The following is a 26,608-nucleotide window of genomic DNA, read 5'->3' on the forward strand; positions in this document are numbered from 1 at the left end:
TAGTAAGAAATCCCAATGCTTCTCCTCTAAAGCCTACTTTTTTTTTTTTTTAAAGATTTTATTTATTTATTTGACAGAGAGAGAGATAGCGAGAGCAGGAACACAAGCAGGGGTAGTGGGAGAGGGAGAAGCAGGCTTCCTGCGGAGTAGGGAGCCCGATGGGGGGCTCGATCCCAGGACACCGGGATCATGACCTGAGCCGAAGGCAGACACTTAACGACTGATCTACCCAGGCGCCCCTAAAGCCTACTTTTCAACCATTTCAAACTTTAATCACTCAAGGAAGATCATTTTTAGGTCAGTTTGAAAGAATCCAAAAGAGGCCAATGGGTTCAGTATCTTAGTCAACTGAGCTAATATGTATCAACTTCCCATGCTGACAATACACGTATTTCTACAGGCAATAATATATAAAACACCTTTTGTATGGGCTTTGGTTACAAGAAATAGCACAACTACACACATAATAAGTAGTCAATAGTTACTGGTTGGTTATGAAACCTCTTCCAAACAGTGAGTCTTGGCCCTTGGTACTTCTACCAATGGGAATATGAAGAGGCCAAGAGGGTAAAGATTGAGCTACCAGGGTCACATGTGTGTTAAGAGTGGCCAGGTCTGGGGCGCCTGGGTGGCTCAGATGGTTAAGCGTCTGCCTTCGGCTCAGGTCATGGTCTCAGGGTCCTGGGATCGAGCCCCACATCGGGCTCCCTGCTTGGCGGGGAGCCTGCTTCTCCCTCTCCCTCTACTGTTCTCCCTGCTTGTGCTCCCTCGCTGTGTCAAATAAATAAATAAAATCTTTAAAAAAAAAAAAAAAAAAAAAAAGAGTGGCTAGGTCTATTTCTGCCTACAGGTTGCAGTTTCTCATGTGCAACAGAGTCAATTCTGAACTCCCCAGAAGGGGAAAAAAGTTTCTATGAGAGCAAAAAAGGTGAATGTTAAATCAGGTCACACAGGTGAGTCGAATTCAGGATGTGCCAGGAAGCTACTTGGCTTCCTTATCCTTCCCCCTCTATCTGCTTCGATCTGCCACTGCCTGAGCCTAGCAGCTGTCCCTCATTTGCAGTCTATGCTATTTATCCCTTGGGGGAGAAGGAGGAAAGATAAGAGTAAAAATGGAAGAAAATAAAATGTTTTGACTTCACAAGGGCTTTCCTGGCTAAATCTGAGTGGGAAGGGAACCTCATTTTTTTCCTTCTAGCAATTTCAAAAGAAATGAGACAATAAAACCACCTTCATCTCCCATGACACTGACTCAATAGGGTCTGTCATGCCACTGACAACCAGCGTCACATATATGTGACAGGGCTTTAGGGGAATTGTACGTACATGACTTTACTTTAAAATACAAAATCTTGGGGCACCTGGGTGGCTCAGTCGGTTAAGTGACTGACTCGATTCCGTCTCAGGTCATCATCTCAGGATTGTGAGATTGAGCCCTGCAATAGACTCCAAAAGACTCCGTGCTCAGCAGGGAGGCTGCTGGAGATTCTCCACCCCTCCCCTGGCTCATGCTCTCTCTCTCTAAAATAAAAATATATAAGTAAATCTTTTAGAAAGTAAAAAAGTAAAAACTACGAATTCTTATTAATATGCCTTTCAGTACTGAGAAGCTGGATTAAGCTGTTTGTATATTTACTTTCTAAAAAAGTATCTTATTTTTGATATAACTAAAAATCGAATTTTAAAAACAATATATGCTCATTATATCAATCTTTGAAAACATACAAAAGTATTTTTAAAGTTTAAAAAAAAATCACTTGGGGATGCTGGGTGGCACAGATGGTTAAGCGTCCGACTCTTGGTTTCGGCTCAGGTGGTGATCTCAGGGTCGTGAGATCAGGCCCCATGACAGACTCCATGCTCAGCGCAGTCTACTTGAGATTCTCTCTCCCTCTGCCCCTCCTGCTCATGCTCTCTAAAATAAATAAATCTTAAAAAAAATTACTTGTATTTCACTACCCAAAGATAAATAATCACTTAAAATGTGGGGGCCAGTCTATTATTTATGTATTATTATTTAATATACAGAAAGACACTCAAATGAGTTCCAATCATCTTCCAAAGATTTTTTTTTCCCCTGGAAAATAGATCACATTTGTTTTTTGTTTATTTTATTCTATTTTGATTCCAGTATAGTTAACATACAGTGTTATATTAGTCGCAGATCACATTTGTCATATTTGACTTTTACTCCCATAAACTACAGGTTCCTGAATGTTTTTGGTCTAAGCACCTATTTGAAATATTTGTCCCGCATCTCTTCTCCCAAGATCACAGTCTCTGATAAACCATAAAGGACAGGGTCAAAGCTTATGGCAGGTAACATCAATACAGAAATATCTTAATCCAGTTATACAGCCCAGAGGTTGCTCCCCTGTCCCTGCAAAAGACTTACTCTGTTGACTCTAAGACAGAAGGTAAATGAATCCTTCTTTCATTGCCAGAGTGTGGTAGTAAATGGAGTCTAAAGAATAAAGAACAGGATTAAAGGAATACACTCTTAGGCTTTCCCCATCCAGCAGAGAGTACAGGAAATGACCCAGCATTTTATTTTTTATTTTTTTAAAGACTTATTTTAGAGAGGGAAAGAGTGTGTGTGCGCGAGGGCGAGTGGGAGGAGGGGCAGAGGGAGAGGACCTTCAAGCAGACTCCCTGCTGAGCACAGAGCCCCAGGCGGCGCTCCATCTCAGGACCCGTGAGATCAGGACCTGAGATGAAACCAAGACCAAGAGCCAGGCGCTTCATCGACTGCGCCACCCAGGCGCCCCTGACTGGCATTTTAAAATGTGTTCTGGGAACCGTGACTCTACTGAAAGGCAGGCTCTGCTGTGACCGTGGATGTGGCACACGGAAGGCAAGCATGAAAAGGTAAGTGCCTGCTGATGGGCATCTGAGTGCAAAGGCCAGAGCGTCCCCAGTGAGAGCTGCTCAAAAACAATGTGGGAAAGGGCAAGGATGCGTTGCCAGTCAGGAGCGTCACACACGTGACTTCCTGTTCGCCCGGGCCTTCTATGCGGAGGCAGGCCCACACTCCCCATCAGGGAAGCATCATGTAGACAAGCAGCTAAGAAAACCTCAAACAGAGACTGGAAAGAAGATGCGTTCTTCACTACTGAATTAAAATGAGCACTCTGACTCTCGCTGATGTAACAGATCCTATAACGGGCAGCATGATCTAATGATACAAGGAGGGTTAGTATCACACAACCCTGTACCAGCTTTAGTGTGTGGGGGTGGTGTAGGCCGGGCCTACTCTGGGAAGCAGCTGACAGACCGGAGGAACACGGGGTGGCAAGTGGTTGTTCTGGACTTGGGTAGTATTGAGATGCAGGATTTTGAACATCCTGAGGCAGAAACTTCAAGATTTCAGAGAGGTTATTTCTAATGGGCAAGGAAGATCATATTCGAGGTCTCAGGATCCAGAGTAGAAACCACAGCAGGGCAATTACTCTGAAATGAATTTACAAGTAAAATGAAATACATCGAGGTTAGTAGTGTTCAAGAACAGCTGGGCTAGTGATAAACCACGCTGGGATCAGGGGTTAAAAGAACTGGAATACAGCCCAAGCCCTTCACCTGAGAGTGTTACCTTATCTGTAAAGTAGGAATAATAATACTACCTTGACCACCTATCAGGGTAGTTTGAGACTCAAAGGAGACAGAATAGAAGTACACAGAGCACATCAGAAACCATGAAGTTCTATATAAAGGCAGGATATTCTTTATGATGGGAAAAGGAAATCAGAACTTCTATTAGCCTGTTTTAATACCATTTCTGAAATAGGGGAGTCCAGACGATCTCTATGACCCCTCGGATTTTTTTTTTTTAAGATTTTATTTATTTGAGAGAGAGAATGAGAGAGAGAGAACACATGAGAGTGGGGGGGTCAGAGGGAGAAGTAGACTCCCCGCCGAGCAGGGAGCCCGATGCGGGACTTGATCCTGGGACTCCAGGATCATGACCTGAGCCGAAGGTAGTCGCTTAACCAACTGAGCCACCCAGGCGCCCGACCCCTTGGATTTCTAAAGTTGTAGGATTCTTCATGAAGTGGTATACTAAGTCGAAGCAACTATCAAAAGGATTCTGTAGTCATCATTCTAGACCTTAACAGTGGCGAGCAAAGAGGTATGTGGGGAGGACATGGTTCCTGATTATGTTTTTTTCTTTTTTTTTTTTTAAAGACTTTATTTATTTATTTGAGAGAGAGAATGAGAGAGAGAGAGAGCGCACAAGAGGGGGGAGGGTCAGAGGGAGAAGCAGACTCTCCGCTAAGCAGGGAGCCCGATGTGGGACTCAATCCCGGGACTCCAGGATCATGACCCGAGCCGAAGGCAGTCGCCCAACTGAGCCACCCAGGCGCCCCTGATTATGTTTTTTCCCCTGAAGGTAGAAAACGGTCAGCGGAGTTGAAGAGTAAATGCAATTTAACAGAATATTAAAGAGTATGAAGGATAGCTAAAGGACATGAAGGGTAGCTCAGCTTTTTCCTTCTACTGTGTAATTAGAGTACAAAAGATACTACTGTATTCTGTAATCAGACAATCACATATATTTAACTGGAAAACACACAGAATCCCTACATTCAGTCATAAAAACTTGCAGCCTGATTATGGAGACAAAAACAGAAGTGAAACAGCAGTCATACAAAAAAAATGTAAAAGATAATCAGTACCTCCATTCCACTGCTTGGTGGAAGTGTCAGAATGTAAACAAGTTTGAGCAAGTGGTCCACGAAAATCACTTCGTTTTTTTCCAAATTCTTATGATGAGATTTTATGGTGTCTAGATAAATGAGGTGCTACTGTATGGTTATCTACATAGCCAAGAACCAAGATGTTAAAAAAAAAAAAAAAAGGCTTGTAAGCAATCCACATAGCTGTTGCTAAAATCAAGTACTAATGCAGAGTATTCTGACCTAAACTGTAGCGGGTCACCTGGGTTCCTGACCCCCGAGATCAGATGCAGGAAGTTGGGAGTAGAAAGACTACCAAAAGAGGAGAACAATGGCCACTTCTTACAAACATTCACAGAGGAGAAAGGTGTAAAATGCGCTACACACAGCTCAATATTCTGGAAGTCCTTATTTCACAATACAAGAACTGCCATTCATAATCATGACTAAATCAGCAAGAAAAACAACCATACATAATAATATCTATCAAAAATTTTTCCAACTATAATGATTTTCTGGATTTTCAAAGATTTAGTTTCAGTACTGGGGTAATTCATCTACGTGTAACATCTTGTTCCAGAGGTATGGTGTGTATGGAAACTCCACTAAACCAATATACACACGGGGAAATACTAGCTTAGCAGGGAAGACCTTTCTTGAGAGCTTGTGCTAATTAAGTATTATCTGTATGGTAAAGCAATCACAAAATGCTCTTGGATATCTAGGTTGACTTCCTGGAGAAGTTGTTACTAAATGAATTCATAAGTTGTATCATTTTCAAAATGTTCTATTAATAAAAATACTGGAACCAGCAAGAGATAACAGAGTGGGAATAGGAGCACAAATAGATCCAAATGAGAGAATCTGAAAGATCAGATAAGAAAAAAAGAGAAGGAAGAAGCCTCAGAAAGAAAGTAGAACGAAATGAAATGGGGGAAAAGCAAGAGGAGAGCAAAGTCTTCAAAGAGGCAAGTGGAAAGAAAAAACAGGTGTGACAAGTACTGAACTACAGGGCTGGGCCAAATGCTTTTATTTCTCAAAAATGCTGCAAACAAGACTATACATGAAACTTTAAAAAATAACTCTCGCTTAGGCAGAGGGTTTTAGAAGATAATTCAGCTGTTTCCTTACTTTGTCTAATGTAGTTTTATTCAATTCTGAACAATAAAAAAAGGGTTTTGGTTTTTCAATGTGATTTTTACTAATAACAAGTAAGGAAATCAGGGCTTCCTTCTTATCTAGCTGTAGCTGTTTCTATGAAATCCACCATGTTTTTTGTGGGTTTTTTTTTATGATTTTTATTTTTAATTAATTAATTATTTTAAAAAGATTTTATTTATTTGAAAGAGAGCATGGGGGCGCCTGGGTGGCTCAGTCATCAGGCGTCTGCCTTTGGCTCAGGTCATGATCCCAGGGTCCTGGGATCAAGCCCCATGTAGGGCTCCCTGCTCCATGGGAAGCCTGCTTCTCCCTCTCCCACTCCCCCTGCTTGTGCTCCCTCTCTTGCTGTGTCTCTCTCTGTCAAATAAATAAATAAAACCTTAAAAAAGAAAGAAAGAAAGAAAGAAAGCATGAGTGGGGGGGAGATGGAGCAGACTCCCCGCTGAGCAGGGAGCTGACATGGGGCTTGATCCCAAAACCCTGAGATCATGACCCGAGCTGAAGGCAGACACTCAACCAACTGAGCCACCCAGGTGCCCCAAGATTTTTATCTTTAAGTAATCTCTAAATCCAATGTAGGGCTTGAACTCACAACCCCAAGATCAAGAGTCACACGCTCCAACTGAGCAGCCAGGCGCATGATCCACCATGTTTTTTTTTTTGAAGATTTTTATTTATTTATTTATTTGACAGAGAGAGAGAGAGAGGGAGAGAGGGAACACAAGCAGGGGGGAGTGGGAGAGGGAGAAGCAGGCTTCCCGCCGAGCAGGGAGCCCGATGCGGGGCTCGATCCCAGGACCCTGGGACCATGACCTGAGCTGAAGGCAGACGCTTAACCGACTGAGTCACCCAGGCGCCCCTCCACCATGTTTTTGAAAAGGATTCTGGGGGTGCCTGGGTGGCACAGTCGGTTAGGCATCCAACTCTTGATTTCAGCTCAGGTCATGATCTCGCAGTCATGACATCAAGCCCAGTGTAGGGCTCCGCACTCGGTAGGGAGTCTGCTTGAGATTCTCTCTCCCTCCCTTTGGTCCTCCCTAGCCCCCACCCCCACCACCCCCCCGCTAAAAAATAAAATCTTAAAAAAAAAAAAAAAAGGATTCTGAACTATTTGATTTAGGACTCTCTTCTTTCTAACAAATGGACATTTTTGTTTGGGCCTTTTTTTTTTTTTTTTTAAATCCCATCGTGTGAATGAGTGGTTGCTAGCTCTCTCCTCCTCCCTGTTATTTTTCCTCCCTATCACTCCTGTTTGTACCCTTGGTGGTGTTTTGCCTATCAAATGCTTTCAGGGACAGGAAGTGACAGCACCAAAATGCCACACCATGGTCTTATGACCTACCACTGAAGTGTGCTTTCCAATTTCCCAGGCTTGGGCAATGTAAGCCTTACAGAAAGAGTCCTGCATCTTATTTTCACATGTGTCCCAAGATGTCATTGAGAATAATCTCTTCACCAAACATAATACACAAGTATATTCTCTTTCATTAAATTTAGGTTTTCCTCCCTGCAAAGATACTACACACGAAATATCTACTATTCCTTCCCTACTTGAACCTTACCTTTATGTCCAATGTACCAGTTTTTTCTGCATAGGAAATGTCTATTAACTTCTCTCTATTCCCCTCTTCTACTGCCCCTGATTAATTAGCTAGATACCTTCTGGCTCTAAACTTAGGGCATGTCTACCCTTTTAACAAACCACCCATTAGCTTTCTAACTCAGTTGTTCTTTTTTTTTTTTTTAAAGATTTGATTTATTTATTTGAGAGAGAGAATGAGATAGAGAGAGCATGAGAGGGGGGAGGGTCGGAGGGAGAGGCAGACTCCCTGCTGAGCAGGGAACCCGATGCGGGACTCGATCCCGGGACTCCAGGATCATGACCTGAGCCGAAGGCAGTTGCTTAACCAACTTAGCCACCCAGGCACCCTAACTCAGTTGTTCCTGACCAGTTTTCTGTTCTAGCAAATCTGAAGGGACCGACATACTTCTACCAGTATTCATGGCTTACTAATAACAATGAACAATAAAAGAGTGGAAGGGGAGAAGGGCTGGGAGGTGTATTTAAAAAAAAACTCCAGAGTAGCTTCTGGAACAGAAGTTAGATCATAGACTCTACCTAACTGAGAACTGCAACTTGAACAACCAAATTCCAAAAAGGCTATGTTGTAGCTCATACGGATATAAGCGCCACAGCAGGAATCAGAAGACATAGTAAATTACTTCAGTATGTGGTTTTTACCTACAGCGATGTATGAACATCACGAGGGAAAAAAAGCAAAAGCCTCTGCCTCAAACTTCACATTCTAAGGATCTTGCAGAAGTCCCCTACCTACCTTAGAGTATCTTTAAGGCAGCCATAAATCTGAGTTCAGAGTAATACCACTGAGTTCTCCAGTAGTTGGCAGGATTTTTTTTTTTTTTTAAAGATTTTTAAAAAATTTATTTATTTGCCAGATAAAGAGAGCAAAGAGAGCATGAGAGCACAAGCAGGGGGAGCAGCAGGCAGAGGGAGAAGTAGCCTCTGCACTGAGCAGGGAGCCCGATGCGGTACTCGATCCCAGGACCCTGGGATCATGACCTGAGCTGAAGGCAGATGCTTAACCGACTGGCCGGCCACCCAGGCGTCCCGAGGATTTAAAAAAAAAATATTTTAATCTTTTTGGACAGTTTAACTGTCCAAGTTAATGAAATATGCACCCTAACTTTGAGGTCATCTGTGCTAAGCTAGTAGCCTGGGCCAAAATGCAAACCAAAGAGGCACCTTTCAGAATGACCGTGTTATAGAGGCTGCTATTCCGAGTGGGGGTGGGGGGAAGGCGACTGGAGTAGAGCCTGGGACCTGGAGGCAGCAGCAAGAGCAAAGAACCTCGTGGGGGAAAGTTACTCAAAGTCTCAGGGAGCAGGGTGCCGCTTGTCTGTCAGCTTGTTCTCCAACAAGCGCATAAGCAGTTGGGTTGCATTCTAAGGTGAGGACATTTAGACTTGGTTAAGTAGCTGTGAGTGACACAGGGAACTGTAAGCTGTAAAAGCTTTTAGAAACGCTGGATCTACTCCAGTACAAGTTTTGGACTCCTCTAATGCTAGGAGGTTGACACATACTCGGCCCTTCTGGTAGAAGCAGCTAAAAAGGATAAAGGGACTCCCTACAGTGACTGCATACCTAGGACTTTGATCTAATGACAGGACTATGGAGAACCAAATACTTCAAAGGATAGTTATTGCTTGTATCTTAAGGAATTGCAAAGACCATAACCATGTTACAGGGTATTCCAGACGGAACACAGATTCAAACTTCTCAGATATTAGGGGGGAACCCACAGAAGCTGACTTTTGAAACATGAAAAATAAAAGTAGTTCATGTAGGAATGGTGGGAAAGGGAATTATTTCAACATTTTCCTGTACTGTCTACGCATTTTTTTTAAGAAAAACAAAAAAGCAAAAAATTGCTTCACAGAGCCTACTGCTTTTCTAACAGACTGAGTTATTTTATCAATTTGAGAGGAATTATAGTTCCTCTAGTTAGTTAATATAGTATATTAAAAATAAACAAAAGAAAAAAACCCACATTTTCACTACCTCTTGCTATGGAAAGCAATTTTAGATTAAATTATTTAAGATTAAGAGAACTTCACTACAGTCAATCAGAATATAATCACTCCTAATTTGCATATGCAGGGCACTGGTAAATATTATTCTAGATGTTAATTAAATTTCATTATAATAAAAACATTTTTTTACTTTAGCGGAACTTTATTTTTTTTTTATTTTTTAATTTTTTTAGTGGAACTTTACAAAATAAATACACTGTTAAAAATATTTTCCTAGGGGCACCTGTGTGGTTCAGGCAGTTAAGTGTCTGACTTGATCTCAGCTTGGGTCTTGATCTCAGGGTTGGTGAGTTCAAGCCCCGAGGGGGACTCCTCTATCTATCTATCTATCTATCTATCTATCATCTATCTATCTATCTATCTATCTATCTATCTATCTATCTATTCCCACCCCACTCCCAAAGACTGCAGGGTATGAGCTTCAACAGAAAGGTGGTATCTGGCCTCTCTCCAAGAAATTACTAAAGGAAAAAAAGTATTTTAAATCAAATGAGGAACTCGTAGGAGGGCTTCAAAGACCTTCCCCTCATCCCTCTCTTCCATTAAGGTTCTAGATCTTTTACAACCTTGTTTGGTGGTGGGCAGTTTGGGAAAGTCACCTTGGTTTAAACAATGAACAGCTGAATATTCCTCCTTAAAAATTACCACCATTGGGGCGCCTGGGTGGCTCAGTCGTTCAGCGTCTGCCTTCGGCTCAAGTCCTGATCCCAGGGTCCTGGGATCGAGCCCCATATCAGGCTCCCTGCTCACCGGAAGCCTGCTTCTCCCTCTCTCACTCCCCCTGCTTGTGTTCCCTCTCTCGCTGTCTCTGTCAAATAAATAAATAAAAACCTTTAATTAAAAAAAAAAAAATTATCACCATCACCCTGAGGCTGTTGATTCAATCTATCCAAAGAAAGCCTCTTGTCTTGCTAAAGTATCTCCCACTAACATACGGCATTCTTTTTTTTTTTTAAATATTTTATTTATTTTTTAAGCCATACCCAATGTGGGGGGGGCTTCAACTCAGGACCCTAAGATCAAGAGTTGCATGCTCCACTGACTGAGTCAGCCAGGCACCTGAACATATGGCATTCTCTCTCTTTTTTTTTTTAAGATTTTATTTATTTATTTGACAGGGCCACAGCGAGAGAGGGAACACAAGCAGGGGGAGTGGGAGAGGGAGAAGCAGGCTTCCCGCTGAGCAGCGAGCCCCATGTGGGGCTCGATCCCAGGACCCTGGGATCATGACCTGAGCAGAAGGCAGACGGTTAACGACTGAGCCACCCAGGTGCCCTCTCTCTTTTATTTTTAAGATTTCTTTATTTATTTGAGAGAGTACTTGCACATGAGTGGGGGGAGGGGCAGAGGGAGAGAATCTTCATGCAGACCCCTTGTTGAGCACAGAGCCCAACAGTGGGCTCAATTTCACAGCCCTGAGATCATGACCTGAGCTGAAATCAAGAGTCCGATGCTTAACTGACTGAGCCACCCAGGAGCCCCCAGAATTTCTTTTCTAACATGAGAGTGGAATGAAAACAATGACAAAAAATAGATAAAATAAAGAGATGAAGACTAACAGGTTGTGCCTCTTCTTTTGCAACAGGGCTGGAAACAAGCCACTAAACGATGACCGCAAGTGCCCTGCAGAGGGGCCCACTAGGTAACTGACAGCACAAGGACACATGACAATTCGAGAGCTTTCCTTACACAATTTTCTTTCCCTAAGAAGTTCTGGTAGATCTTAGGCAGTATGGTCTCTGTTTAAGGAAAAGAGGCTGTCAGGAGTCACCACCTCAGGGCCCTCAAATACCACGCAGTCCCTGGGGCCGAGCCCCTCCACACCCACCTCGTCATCACTGTTGGATGTCTCAGAGTCTGAGGAGGCTGCAGGCTGACTCACAGGCGGCTCCTTCTCCTCAGAGTCACTTCGCTTCCGCTTTGCCAGGGACAAGAGCTCCTAACAGGGCAGAAGTAGACACATGAGTTTGGTTCAACGGAGAAAAAACATTCAAGAATAGCCAAATGCCCACCTTCCCTAGGTCTCTTCCACCTCTTTGTGCTTTCAATTCAAAGTTGTCATCATGGGCACTTTTATCACACGAAAAGACTGACTGCCAGTATTCCTAAGCACTAAAGACAAAATCTGTCCCTTTCTTCTTAATGGGAAATGTATGTCTGAAATGCAAAAATGACTAGAAAACTGAACTGGAGGTTACTCCCAAACTGTCACCATTTCCTCTATAAGCTACACAAGTACTGATTCTTAGGAATTGATATGAGAACCATATTTTCAAAGGTAATCTGCTCACTGTTCTAACTGGTATAGCTAACTAATACTCCAAGCATCCTCTTATTGTAGTCATGGAAAACCTGGATTTGTGGGATTGTTCTGAATAAGCTGACAAACTACAAGTTTCTAAGATAATTTTTTTTTCAGTGGGCTCCACACCCAACAAGGAGCCCAGAGCGGGGCTTGAACTCCTGACCCTGAGATCAAGACCTGAGCTGAGATCAAGAGTCAGATGCTTAACCAACTGAGCCACCCAGGCGCCCTTCTAAGATCATCTTTTATTTTGAATGCTTGAACCAGGGGGTAAAATAAGTCTATTTTTGGTGTTTAATCCAGAGCCTGACAACAAGCAGTAAGTGTTCTGGCATCCACATCAGTATCCTAATTTGACAACCCAAATGTTCCCATTCACCACCTCTGCTTTGTCCTGGTGATTTATGACAGATTACAGGGGGAGGGATGTGCCAGTAAGTGTCATGGCTAGAACCAGAATTTGCTTTCACATGGTTCCTCTCTCCTGTTACTTCTCACCAACTCAGTCCAGTCACTCAAACATGCAACAAAAGGAAACTTCTCTGGTTCTTACCCTCTATAGTATCAGCACCAGTCCAAAATTATACTGTACTTACTAGGCACCAAGTACTTTTCTAAGTATCTAACACTTAATCTTCAGGACAACCTGAAGGTAAGTATTGTCTTCATCCCCATTTGAAGATAAAGAAACTAAGCAGCAGAAAAGGTTAGAAACTTACTCAGGGTAACACAGCTAGTACATGATAGAGCCAGAATTCAAGCCAGGGCAGACAGACCCTACCTCGTAATTCAGTCATGGTTTACCAGTCTAAAACATTTTTCCCTTCTGCCAAAAAAGACAAAAATACAACTAATAAATACTAGTAGTATTATTTCTTGATGATGATGGTGCTATACAATTATAAGTCAAGTGCCAAGATGGATTTTAAAATAATAGACTTGCTACAAAGTATCTGTTTTCTTCTTCCAGTCTCTGTCTCTTTCTATTTTAGGTGTATACTCCTCTGGCCAGAATGAGAAAATGACCTTCTCAGATTAACAGCTGACCCGCTCTCTTCCTTCATAAGTAGTCATGAAATGTTACTCTTCTCATTTCATTGAAGAGAGGTACCACACCAACTTCCTGAAAAGGCTGAAGATCATAAGAACACTACTTTTTCATTCCAAAATAGAAACTCCTATTGACCAATGCAAATTACAGCAATAAGTATGTGTGTTTACTGTCTTTTAAAAACCTGAGGGGGCACCTGGCTGGCTTAGTTGGTGGAGCATGCCTCTTGATCTTGGGGTTGTGCGTTTGAGCCCCCCATTGGGTATAGAGATTACTTAAAAATAAAATCTTAAAAAACAAAAACAAAAACAGGGGCACCTGGGTGGCTCAGTCAGTTATGCATCTGGCTTCAGCTGAGATTATGATCTTGGGTCCCGGGCTTGAGCCCTGCAATAGGCTCTGTGCTCAGTGGAGAGTTTGCTTGTCCTTCTCCCTTTGCCCCTCCCTCCACTCAGGTGCGTGCACACTCTCTCTCTCGCTGATATATGAAATCTTTAAAAAATAAATAAATGGGGATGCCTGGGTGGCTCAGCTGGTTAAGCGGCTGCCTTCGGCTCAGGTCATGATCCTAAGGTCCTGGGATCAAGTCCCGCATCGGGCTCCTTGCTCAGCAGGGAGCCTGCTTTTCCCTCTGCCTGCCACTCCCCCTGCTTGTGCTCACTCGCTTGCTCGCTCTCTCTCTGATTAAAAAATAAAAATAAATAAAATTAAAAATAAATAAAATTGAAGAAAAAAAACCCAAGGTGTAACTTACATATAGTACATTTTATCCTTTCTTATGCATAAATTCTAAGAATTCGACAAATACATACAGTTTAACTATTCCCACAATCAAGATATAGGACAGTTCTATCATCCCCACAAATATTGCTGTAATTTGCATTTGATCAAGAGGAGTTACTGTCTTGGTATAAAAAAAAGTAGAGTGTTCTTACGATCTTTAGCCTTTTCAGGAAGGTAGTGCTCTTTATATCCTTCCCTCCATCCTTCAACAACCATAGATCTGTTGTAGAATATCACATAAATAGAACCGTATAGTATGCAGCGTTTTGAGTCTGGCTTTTTAGCATAATGCATTTGAGATTCATCCATGCTGCAGCACATATTGGTAGTTTGTTCCTTTTTATTGTTAAGTAGTATTCCATTGTGTGGATGTACCACACTTTACCACTTGAAAAACACTTGGGTTGTTTCCATTTGGAGGCAATTACATGTTCATACACAGGTTTTTGTGTACATGTAAGATTTTTTTTTTTAAAGATTTATTTTAGGGGCGCCTGGGTGACTCAGTTGGTTAAGCATCTGACTCTTGATTTCAGCTCAGGTCATGATCTCCAGGTCCTGGGATTGAGCCCGCATCAAGCCTCCTGCTCAGGCAGGAGTCTTTTTTTTTTTTTTAAAGTATTTTATTTATTTATTTAATTGACAGAGAGAGAGAGACACACAGCGAGAGAGGGAACACAAGCAGGGGGAGTGGGAGAGGGAGAAGCAGGCTTCCCGCCGAGCAGGGAACCCGATGCGGGGCTCGATTCCAGGACCCTGGGATCATGACCTGAGCCGAAGGCAGTTGCTTAACCAATTGGGCCACCCAGGCGCTCAGGGGGGAGTCTGCTTCACCCTTTCCCTCTCTCTCTGCCCCTCCCTGCTGCTCGTGGCTCTCTCTCCCAAATAAATTTTTTAAAAATCTTAAAAAAAAAAAAAAGAAAAGATTTGAGAGAGAGTGCATGTGGGCGAGATAGCGCGAGTGGGAGGGGGGTGGCCAGAGGGAGAAGGAGAGAAAATCCTCATCCCTGCTAAGTGTGGAGCCCAATGTTGGGCTTGATCCCAGGACCCTGAGATCATGACCTGAGCCAAAATCGAGTCAGATGCTTAACTGACTGAGCCACCCAGGTACCCCTAAATGTAAGTTTTTATTTCACTTGGGTAAATACCTAGAAGTGGGATTGCTGGGTTACCTGGTAACTGGCATACAGCCTTTACTATTATCTTTTTCCCCATATTACCTTAATGCGAATTTTATAAAATTTAGAAAGATTTCTGGCAAGTAATCTCTTTCCTGACCCTTTGAGGTCCACAAATGCACTAGAAATCTGTTTTAATACCAACTCATTATAACAGGGGTTTAGATAACTATCAATCAAATCCTACCCTGAAACATCACTATTATTAGTAGACATTCATTAAAAGTTACTATAACTGAAGTGTTAAAATGTTAAAACTGCCTTCTTGCTAAAGTTCCACTCTATACTAAAAACCTAACAATGGCTCTCCTTTATCAACAAACAACTGCATCTGACAGACACAGTCCCTCTTCTCCTATGACATAAATACCATATTAACAATAGTATGGTGACAGCAAAGACCTTCTTAATAGTGTGATATATACCCTTTCCACAAGTTAAGATTTGTACAGGAAGTTACTGGGGGAACGCGTGGCAAGGTTACTCTTTATAGTTTAGTCCCCTAGTCTACTGAGGGCTCAAAAGTACAGCTAAACAGACCAAGGTGCAACAGAAAGGTCTTTCCAACATGCACAGGTGAAGAGACCATCAGATTTACTACTTGTAGCGGTGACTGATCCAACACCTGGACTTGAAAAAGCCAATCTAAAACTAATTCATGCACAGGGTGTAGGTCCATCTGCAGCTCTCTCCTAACAGCTGGATTCAACTGTACCATGCTGGTTGAGACGATCCTGTGTGTCCAGTGGTTCTCTCTCACCACTGTCCCCGTATTTCATCTCATCCAGTGAAAACCTTCCCTACTTATCTTGGTATTTGTCTAAGGGAATGGCAGTCGGGGTGACAGCATGGTATATCAAATTTAAGATGAACCAAAGATCTGGTTAAATCAAGGCCAGTGCCCAACATACTACAGGTATGGCTGTGTAGGACACAGCTGGCTTCTGGAGCAGTTTCATTAACATTGCTTAAAAGCCTTATTTAACGTTAAACTGGACTGCCAAAACTCAGACCCTAAAATAAAGCAAATCTAACTGCACTTATGTAATGATTGTTAAAATAGCATTTTTCTGGTTAAGATTAGAATTCTAATCCCATCAACACGTGAAGACTCATAAACCTTAGGATTTAATCCTCCCCCCCTTCACAGTATACATTTTGTGATGTCATGTCAGGATCAATTGGTAATAAAGCAACTTAGCTCCCCTCTCACTTAAAGGAAATTAAATCTCATCTCTTTAATCAAACCTCCATGATCACATGAAAGTGGGATACATATTCTAGACCCCAGAAATGAGACTAAAAGCCCATATGGGTAGGCCCTAGGGGTTTCTATGGCTAATTAGTATGCTGAGGTCTTTTTCCCTTATTCATTCCACAAATATAAGTACTGTAAATAATTACTACCAGCTAGCGTGACCAAACATCTTGGTTTGCTCAGGACTGTCCTGGTTTTAGCACTGAAAGTCCTGAATTCTAGGAAACTCCTCAGTTCCAGGCAAACCAGGACAGATGGTCACCCTACTACCAGCACCTATGATGTACCACCGAGCCCTGGGTAGACAGTCATGAAAAAAGGATACATAGTCCTTGACCTCATGGAATTTAAAACTGAGTGAGGGAGAGACAATAAACAGAAACAACTCATTATATCTCCTGATAAGTGCTAAGAAGGAAGTGAATCAAGTGAATGGGGAATAGATCTGTGATAGGGTGATCTGTGGGGGCTTCTCAGAGACAACGGCATTTAGGCTGAGACTAGAAACTCAGGAGGAAAGAGAGGTGCAGTTTTCTGGACAGAAATCTCCAGATGGAATAGCTAAGGGCCTGAACTGGCAAGACCTTGGCTTGGTCAAAGAACTGAAGAAGAACTGGGAAAAAAAAAAAAAAGAACTGAAGAAGAACCGTGACTGGAGCTTAGCAGGCAAGGGGGAGAAAAGAGTAAGGTTGGTTAGAGGTAAGAAGAAACGAGTTCATTCCAGGGTTTACAAAGCAAGACCAGGAGCAGCCATTCTTATTTGAAGGCAATGGGAAGTCATCAAATGGTTTTAAGTGGAGTAACCATCCCCAGAGGATTTTTTTAAAGAGCACTCTGACTGACAGAGGAACAGACCAGAGGGGCCAGAGTGGAAGTGCAGGAAGGAGTCAGAAGGAAACCTCAGCAATGTCATCAGAGTGGATGGTGACCTGGACATGGGAAGTAGACACAGGGACAAAGAGAAGAGGGAGAACTAGAGAGATAATGAGGAAAGAGTAGTAATTCACATAGGTTTAAATTTGATATGTTGGGGTACCTGGATGGCTCAGTCAGTTAAGTGTCTGACTCTTGATTTGGGCTCAGGTCATGATCTTAGGGTTGTGAGACTGAGCCCTGCGTGGGGCTCCACACTGGGCATGGGGCCTGCTTAAGATTCTCCCTCTCCCTCTGCCCTTCCCCATCTCTCTCTCTTTCTCTCCCTTTCCTTTCCTCCCTCCCCCTCTAGAAAAGAAAAGAAACAGATTTGAGATGTTAATTCCTATTCTTTCTTTCATATCAAAACTATAGGTAGAGGAACAGGATTCCAATGATGGACACTTGGCTACCTTTCAAGAGTAAGGAATGGAGCCATTGGGTGTATGTATGTTTTTGGGACAGAGAGGTATTTGTTTTGCTGGAACTGTTTCAACAGCATCTACTATTTTTATTTTTTAATGTTTTAGGAAAGATTTATTTATTTATTTGAGAGAGAGAGAGACACAGCACGCACACGTGCGTGCCCAAGTGGGAGGAGGGGCAGAGGGAGAGAGAGGGAGAAAAGCAGACTCCTTGCTGAGTGTGGAGCCTGAACTGGGGCTTGGTCCCAGGACCCTGAGATCATGACCTGAGCTGAAATTAAGAGTCGGATGCTTCGGGATGCCTGGGTGGCTCAATCGGTTAAGCATCTGCCTTCGGCTCAGGTCATGATCCCAGGATCCTGGGATCGAGTCCCGCATCAGGCTCTTTGCTCAGGGGGGAGCCTGCTTCTTACTCTCCCTCTGCTGCTCCCCCTGCTTGTGTTCTCACATGCTCTCTCTCTCTGGCAAATAAATAAATAAAATCTTAAAAAAAAAAAAAAAAAGAAGAATTGGATGCTTAACTGACTGAGCCACCCAGGTGCCCCCCTACTATTTTTATTGAAAGAAAATAAATCCAAACAATGAACATATATACAAAAACCTTTCGGAGTTAATTCCAAAGTGGCAGTATAAAATCCTTTATATTTCAGATGATTGGCACTAAATGTGGCAACTTCCCCTTCAAATTTCCAGCCAAGTAATTATAATTGTAGATAAAATACTGAGTTGTAAAAATGCCCACAATGTTACAAAATTGACAAAATCATTTTTCAACCCATTCAAAACAAAAGGTACAGAAAATTAAAAAAAATTCTACTATTGTTACTTGTTTTTACTTGGTTTCCTTTTCTAATATACTTTCTAACTAATATACATTTCTTCTACACTTTAAAGAAGGGTTATCAGTATTACAGTAGAGGGGCTGAAGTAAGAACTTCCAAATTGACGCTTTTATCTCTGAGTAATCCTGCTGTAACCAGAAAAGTCAGAAAACTTTCCACCATGGATATGCCAAGTAGCATTTGCATACTGAACAAGATTAAGTGCTTACTCTGTGTCAGGCATTATTTTTTTTCTCTCTCTCTTTTTTTAAACGATTTTATTTATTTATTCCAGAGAGAGAGAGAGAGAGAGTGTGTGCAAGTGAGCAGGGGGAAGAGCAGAGGGACAGGGACAAGCGGACTCCACACTGAGTGCAGAGCCCAATGTAGGGCTGGATCTCAGGACCCTGAGACCATGACCTAAGCTGAAGCCAAGAGTCGGATGCTCAACCAACTGAGCCACCCACGCGCCCCAGGCAGGCATTATTTTCAACTACCTACTTGACGTCACCACTGAGATCTCTCACGGACAACTTTAAACTCTTCACCTTTAAATCTGATCTTCCTCTGCGTTCCCCATCTCATGCCAGGACTTCCTCTTCCTCACCCCCAACATCCAATCAATCATCAAGTCCTCTCTTTATCCTGAATATTCTGTCCAATCAAATCTACTTCTGTTGTCTCTGTGAGTACCATACCAGTCCAAGTCAGGCATTCATTCAGCAAACATTGACGGGGTACCTGCCGCATACCATCCCCTAGGGTGCAGGGATAGTACAGTGAACAAACAGCCTTGCCTTCCCGGAGCTTCCATTCTAGTGGAACTTATGCTTTCCACCATCTCTCACCTGGACTCCTCTCTCTGCCACCTAACTGGTGTCCCTTCTCCAGATTACTCTCCATGTAATAGCCTAAGCAAACTTTTTTTTTTTGAGAGAGAGAGTGCACACGCAAGAGAGAGCACAAGCAGGGGGAGCAGTAGAGGGAGAGGGAGAGCTGAGCAGGGAGCCTGATGTGGAGCTCGATCCCTGGACCCTGAGATCATGACCTGAGCTGAAGGCAGACGCTTAACCGACTGAGCCACCCAGGCGTCCCCTAAGCAAACTTTTTAAAAAACAAATGTGAACACCTCTTCAAGCTTAAAATCCTTCAGTGGTTTCTCATTACCCTCAGAATCAAGTTCAAAGTCCCTTAACATTGCCAACATGGCCCTACCAATAACTTTAAAACTTCTTTTTAACCCCAGCCCACAGTAAGATCAATTCTACCTCATAAGCCAGTATACATGTATATGTATATATGCAAAATACAGGTTACAGAAAACAATACTCCTTTTTACTAAGTCTGACACATAATGTTTTCTTTCTTTTTTAAGATTGTTTTAAAGTAATCACTACACCCAACATGGGGCTCAAACTTACAACCCCAAGATCAAAAGTCACATGCTCTACCGACCGAGCCAGCCAGGCACCCCTGATGTTTTCTATTTGGTTCAATTTCATTTTCATTTTTAATGCTGGTTGTGATTCACTAAACTGACTTTTCCATCTTCAAAGGGTCCAAACAGGGACTACTGCAGCTTCCTTTGTACCTTCTCTCTCCAACTTGTTATATTCCAGTCACTGTGTGTTTCTTTCAGTTTCATTAGGGTGCTAGGTCCTTCCTGCCCCAATGCTTTTGAGCATGCTGGTCCCTCAACCATGAACACTCAACACGTCTCTGTACTCTTCAGTCTCCTAATCTTTTCCTTAACACATATTCCAAGTCCGTTTAGTGTTACTCCCTCCAGGGTAGTCTAGGGCCACTTGTCACAATCTCACAGTATCCTTGCTCTTCCCTCACAGCCTCTAGTGAAACTGTGAGGAAATGACTCTCTGGGCAATGCCTGCCCCACACTCAACCCCCTCCTGTCTCCTCTAATCTTGAAAGTGGAAACTGCTTCCATTTTGTTCACCCAATAGTCTCAGTGCCTAACACTGTCTAACACATTTGTTGAAAGATAATCTCTGCCCTTGGGGAACTTACAGTCTAGGAAGGGAGCAATAAGTACACCAATAGATCTGGTGTTGAATTTTTCCTAAAAGCCTCTCTGCTAAAGCTCCCAGGGGGACTCAACCTTCCCTGCACAGAAAAGGTAAGTGAAATTAGCAAATGAGTTACATCAAGCTGGATGCAACATTATGACACAAATTAAAAACTTCACAAGTTAACACTGACACTTCTCACAAGTTTTTCATCCTAGACTTCTATGAAATATAAAAAAGACTATAAAAAGCAGCACAACTTTTAAACTTTCCAACTCTGGTGCCTGGGTGGCTCAGTCAGTTAAGCATTTGCCTTCAGCTCAGGTCATGATCTCAGGGTCCTGGGATCAAGTCCTGTGTTGGGCTCCCTGCTCAGCCGGGAATCTGCTCCTCCCTCTGCCTCTCCCCCAGCTTGTGCTCTCACTCACTCACTCACTCTCTCAAATAAATAAAAAAAAAATTTTTTTAAATAAATTTCCCAACTTTTATGGGGAAGGTTTATGGAAGGATACTTTATAACAATGTTATTTTTTTACATATAATATCTAAAAATAACTCCTAGAAAATACTTAGGGGTCTGTTCTTTCAAAGACAAATATAATTATTGCTACTTCAAGTATCATAAGCAGAGAAAAAGAGGACATGACAACACCACCATTTTAAATGAGAGGAAATTATGAAATAAAGCATTCCAGTATGCAAGTAGCTCAATTTTTTTTTTCTTGAGAAAGGCAGAGGAAAGTTTTTATAAATACTGAGTTGTATTAATCTGAATAGAGAACTCTATTCCTTTATTATCTTGGATGCTTTTCATTTTATAAGACCCACTGCATAAATATTATTCCATAACAAGTGACATACATTATTTCCATGGAAGTACATGATGGGGAAACAAACAAACAAAAAAACCTAGGTTTGCCTCAAACTCTTTTCCAAGAGGTGCCAAAAGCAAGTATCTTCAGAATCTGCAATTTTAAAAATGTTCAAAATAGGGCGCCTGTGGGGGGGCGGGCACAGTCAGTTAAGCATCTGACTCTTGGTTTCGGCTCAGGTTGTGATCTCAGGGTCGTGAGATAGAGCCCCACATCCAGCTCTGTGCTGAGTGCAGAGTCTTGCTTGAGATTCTCTCTCCCACTACCCCTCCCACTCATGTGTGCTTACTAGCTTGCACTCTCTCTAAAATAAATAAATCCTTAAAAAAAAATGTTGAAGAAAGGGTGTGCCCAACATAAAAAATAAGGTCACTATCAGGTCACATGTTAAAAGAAATCCTTCAAATTCTCAAAGGTCTGAGTTTTGTTTTGTTTTTTTTAAAAGATTTTATTTATTTATTTGACAGAGAGAGACACAGCGAGAGAGGGAACACAAGCAGGGGGAGTGGGAGAGGGAGAAGCAGGCTTCCCGCTGAGCAGGGAGCCCAACATGGGGCTCAATCCCAGGACCCTGGGACCATGACCTGAGCCGAAGGCAAACGCTTAACGACTGAGCCACCCAGGCGCCCCTCAAAGGTCTGAGTTTTTAAAACCTTTCAAAGCTAAAACAATTTTAAACTACTCCGATTCAGTTCCTACACACCCCTCTTCCCATCATGAAGAAAGGAAAAAAAGGAAACAGGCCTCAATAAAAAGCATCCCAACAATTCATATAGCTTCAGAGATTTAAAAGCCAACAGCTTTGCTACCTCAAACGTCTCCGTCAAGTTTCTTCAGTTGTGCACACACTATAGCCGGGACAGGAGGCTATTTCTCTCCCAAACTAGAGTGTCTTACCAAAAAGATTAATTTGCACACAGACAGTGGTCTCAATCATTAACATAAATGAGTACCTGGGCTGTACCTGGTAAAAATGCAGAGTCCAGGGCTCTATCCCCTGAGGGTCTGATTCAGTAGGTCTGGGATGGGAGCCCCTGCAAAGTACATTTTAAATAAGCAACCCAGGCAGCTTCTGACACAGGTGGTCCTCCTCCCACCACCAGGAAGAATCAGCACAGTAGGCTCACCTGCCTCACTTTTAGCAAGGACTAAGTTGGAAATAATATTTCTGACATAATGACTTCTATTACCATCTGGAAAATCTGAGAACAAAGGACCTCCTTTCTAACTGCTTTACTCTTACACTAGACACTCAGAGGTTTGTTATGGTTTTGTCTTTTCCACAAGGACCTTACACTAGACAGCAAATATGATGTTATACCCCCAATGAAGACCCAGAACTAGATGGAGCAGCCCAAGGCATCTTGGTTAGAAAGGCCCAGATGCATTAATTTTGTTCTGAGGATTCCAAAGACCCCCAAACCGGCCTGACTTTGAACTTCTGCTAACGGTCTCTGGTGAAAACTTCTAGAGGACAGAGATCTTTGTTTTTGATTCCTCTGAGAGCCTGGTGCAGCACTGAACAGCTAGACAGACAGAAGGCACAGGTGCCTCTGTTAGGATGTGCTGGGAAAGGGAATTTTGATCTGGTTCCCATCTGATAAAAGAATGCCAATGACAGTGGTTGAAGAGGAGAAAGTTGAAATTGCTGTTAAATTGTGTTAGGTATTACTTACAAATTTTATGCTAATTTCTTTTTATAAATAGATAGAGCTGGGTTTAAAGTTGCAATCCCTTCCAGTGTCCACTTTGGAAGAGCTCTTTGTGGATCAGGTAAAACCTCTTTACCACAAAAGGAAGCTCTGAACTCATTTCATTTGTTAGAATTCTGTGGAAAATCATTACAGACAGAGTAATTTGCAGCTTAGTTCATTCATCATCAGAACAGATGTCTTAGAGTGCTTTACCAAAGAAGCTCCCAAATAATCTTTTTAATTGATGTAACAATTTCCTCCAAACTATTCAATGTACTTTACAAACATGAATTCTAGCAATGTGGAAAATGACCATGAAACACATTCTCAATTTGCACTATGAAAAATTAAAAGACTAACAGATTAAGTTGGTATAGTGAAGAGTATGTGCCTTACTATCGTGCAGATTTGGAGTTCAAATTCCAACTGTACCACTAACAAGTTGTGTGAATTTAGGTATGTTACTTCTTCAATCTCCATCTTCCTCATATGTAAAATGGAGAAAATGATACCAAGTTCACCATAATTTGAAAACTTGACAATGTAGATAAAGTACTTAATTGAGGTGACTAGTTCACCTCAAGCACTATGTAAATGGTAGCTGATGTTTTTATTGGAAATACCCACATTTCTAGATTAAAAAAAAGTTCTAATCCTCTTAAGTACCAGTTTAAAGTTATTGAACAAATTTTTCCAGCCAAGAATATATTTTTTATATTTTTGTAAATTTCAGGAGCCTTTCAGTGAGGACATTTTCAATTTACCTTTCAATTCCTATCCCCAAACAAGGTTTTCTCCCTTTGATGAAGCCCCACGACTTTCCCACCTCCATACCACCATTTTCGAAACAGTCCTCTTTTCTTCAACACATTTCCAGTCCCTCCTTCTTAAAGTCCACCCCTTTTATGCCCTAGTACTTTAGTCCTGAGACTTGTGGCCTAATACAAAGAACCCCCAAGAAGCCATTGATACAAAAGCCTTAGTTTGCAAGTGCTTGTACCAATATTAATTCTTAAAAATACTTGATCCTTATAATAGCCCAATTTGCTACTCAAGGCTAATGTTGTATCTAGATTTTACAGTTACAGACAAAAGATATATAGCTAGAAAACAGCACAGCCAGCCTAGAACTCAAAATTTCAGATTCTAAGTTCAGTACTCCCTCTACTTAACTTATAAAGCTACTACCTCTTGCATATTCTTTGTATCATTTGTTCCCAAAACATGAGGGGAAACTGTCTTTGAATCTTCTAGTATCACTAGAGCACTGTTGTAAAGGACAGCTTCCTCCCTACAGTATTTTCCAGAGCACAAAAACAGTTCAACCCCAAGACAGTGAGACCAAAAGTTACTTTCAATGGTTCCTGCACAATCTTCAAGTAAGAAAGAATTCTGGGATGCTGCATGAAAAGAGCCGAGAGGCCAAAGTCATAGTCCTTCCAAGTCGTCCTATATATTTATCCACTTCTGCCCTCTTTCCTTCTCCCAGGAGTTTTCTTTGGTCTGACATCTCAACGGGGACCCTTCTCAACCACAAACGACCCTAGTTGCCAAATAGATTTGTGCCCACACCTAAGTCTTCCTCATCAAGCACCGCATAGGTTCCCCGGAACGTTTAAGGGTGTCTCTCCTCCAGGTCCACACCTCTAGTCTGAAAAACTTCATCTTCCAGAGCCCGCACCATCTCGCCCCCCGCCCCCACCACCCCACACTCACCCTTGCACCTCCTCCAAAATCTCCCAGCCTCCCGGGTTGGCGGGCGTATGATACTTCCTATCTCTCTGGGCCCGGATCGCCAGGCCTGCAGCCCGCTGCTCCGATCTGACCCCGGCAGATCACGGACCCCTCGGGTCCCCCGAGCCCGAGGCCCACCAGCCTAGTCCCTGCCCCGCCTCCCCGCCCAAGGCGCCAAGTCCTCTGGGCTCCGTCTCCAGGCCCCGTCCGGACTCCGAGGGGCCCGGGAGCTGCGGGGAGGACAAGAAAGAGGTGGCAGCGGAGGTCAGGGCACGGGGCGGGCCGGGAGCTCGGGCCGGGAGGCCCGGGGCCCGGCCGGCTCCAGGCTCCGGTGGCCCGGAGTCAGCCCTCCCGCTCCGCTGGCCCGCGCCTCCGCGGCCTGCCCTCACCTGATCCAGGTTCTCATCGCTGCCGCTGTCCTCCGTGTCCGAGTCGATCACGACGCGGCCTTTCCGCTTCTTTACCATGGTGGTCCCCCGGCTCCCACGCCGGACGCCGCCCGGACTCCCCTCTTGCCCGCCTGCCAGTGGGACCGCCACTGCCGCCGCCGCCGCCGCCGCTCGACCCACACAAAGGCGACCGCGCATGCGCGCTCCGCTCCGCCCCTGGCCCCGCCCCCCGCTCGTCGCACGCCGTTCGCCGGCGCCCAGTGCCCCGCCCTGCCCCACCCCCGACGCAGCGTGGGAGGTGGGCCCCCGTACAGGGTTGGGTTCCGGACAGTGGACAGCGGTCTTGTACCCTGCGCGGGCCCCTGGTAGCTTTGGGTGTGTCTCCTCTGCGGGGCCAAAGCTTGGTGTGCTACGTACCTGTAGTGAACTGGCGCTGCAAGCATCTGGGTCTGCTCTGACAAGTCTTTCAACTGGCCCACACTGATGGAGTGTCGAGGGCGCCGTCAGGGTCTTGCCCGCCTGGAAGACACAAGTCGGCTGGACCACGCAGAGGGCACCCGTCCGGAATAAAGCCTACCTACTGGGGCTGTGCAAGTGACACCTGACCTGGAACCTGGAGGATGCATCCGAGTTACCCAAAAGAAGAGTAGAAGGAAGGGTGTTTCAAGCAGAGAACCGCGTGGGCAAAAGCCCGTAGATAATTGAAAAAATTGGGTTCGGGGAACTGAAAGTTCATTATGGAACAGAGAATATGGTGTGTGGAGGGACGCAGCGGCCACATCCTTCAGTGCCTAATAATCTATATTCAGAAGTTTGACTTCAGTATTCAAAGATTTTAAACGAAGAACGACGTTATTAGATTTGTGTTTTAAAAAGATTACTCTGGGTGCGGTGTGGCAAATGAATTAGAAGGGAGGGAGCCTAAGGGTGAGGAGACCACTTAGGCTGTTGGTGTCATTATGGCAAGAGATGATGGTGCCCCAAACTAATGAAGAGGCAGTGCAAATGGAGAGAAGTGGATGGATTCTGGATAATTTGGAAGGTAGAATTCCCAGGACATTAGTATTAGTTGGGAGGGGGGTAAGGTGAGGTCCCTAGCACAAATGATGCTTAGATCCTGGCTTAGGAAGCTGGTGGTGAATGGGCCCTTCATCAAGATAAGAAACACAAGTGTAAAGGAAGTTTGGGAGACTGGTGTATGAAGGAAATAAATTCAGTTTTTTGCTTGTTGAGGTCAAGTTAATTAAAAGGGCAACCTCAGGGGCACCTGGCTAGCTCAGTCCGTAGAGCATACGACTCTTGACTTTGGGGTCATGAGTTTGAGCCCCATGTTGGGCATAGAAATTACTTTTAAAAATAAAGGGCAATTTCAGAAGCGATTTCTTTGTGGGATTTGGAATATAGGGTAGGGAACATTCGCAATAATAATTTGAAAATGTTCTAAAAACTTTTGGGGAGTCATAAATTCTTTGTTCTGGTAGTGAAATTGGGAGTTAGACCCCAATCTTCCCTGGGCATTACTGGGCACAGGCAAGCTGATGAGTTTTTGCTCTCTGGCTCCCTTTTTCTTTTCTCCTTTAATGTCTAAATTTTATTTTCTCCAGTAAGTTAAAATATCACAAATGTGCATGCCTTAAAATAGTAATAAAAGAAAATAACAGACTTAAAGGAATCCCTGGAACTAAACACATACCTAGATGTCCGGTTTGCTGCCAG

General features: G+C 43.3%; 1 protein-coding gene across 2 annotated transcripts in view; it reads right to left on the bottom strand.

Annotated features, from left to right (window-relative positions):
• Positions 1–25,104, bottom strand: part of RTF1 (RTF1 homolog, Paf1/RNA polymerase II complex component) — a 52,116-nt gene extending 27,012 nt beyond the window's left edge. The window contains exons 1-3 of one of the 2 annotated variants that reach the window (XM_078079515.1): positions 24,893–25,058; positions 22,040–22,109; positions 11,275–11,385 (exon numbers count right to left, since the gene is read on the bottom strand). In XM_078079515.1, the coding sequence (XP_077935641.1) occupies positions 11,275–11,385; positions 22,040–22,109; positions 24,893–24,909 (198 nt within the window). In that variant the 5' untranslated portion in view covers positions 24,910–25,058. Of the gene's footprint in view, positions 1–11,274; positions 11,386–22,039; positions 22,110–24,892 lie in introns of both variants that reach the window. The other variant, XM_036084270.2, reaches the window with a different exon arrangement.
• Between the last annotated feature and the right edge of the window lie 1,504 nt (positions 25,105–26,608).

This window comes from Halichoerus grypus, chromosome 8 (genome assembly GCF_964656455.1).
Source record: "Halichoerus grypus chromosome 8, mHalGry1.hap1.1, whole genome shotgun sequence".
NCBI classification, from domain to species: Eukaryota; Metazoa; Chordata; class Mammalia; order Carnivora; family Phocidae; genus Halichoerus; species Halichoerus grypus.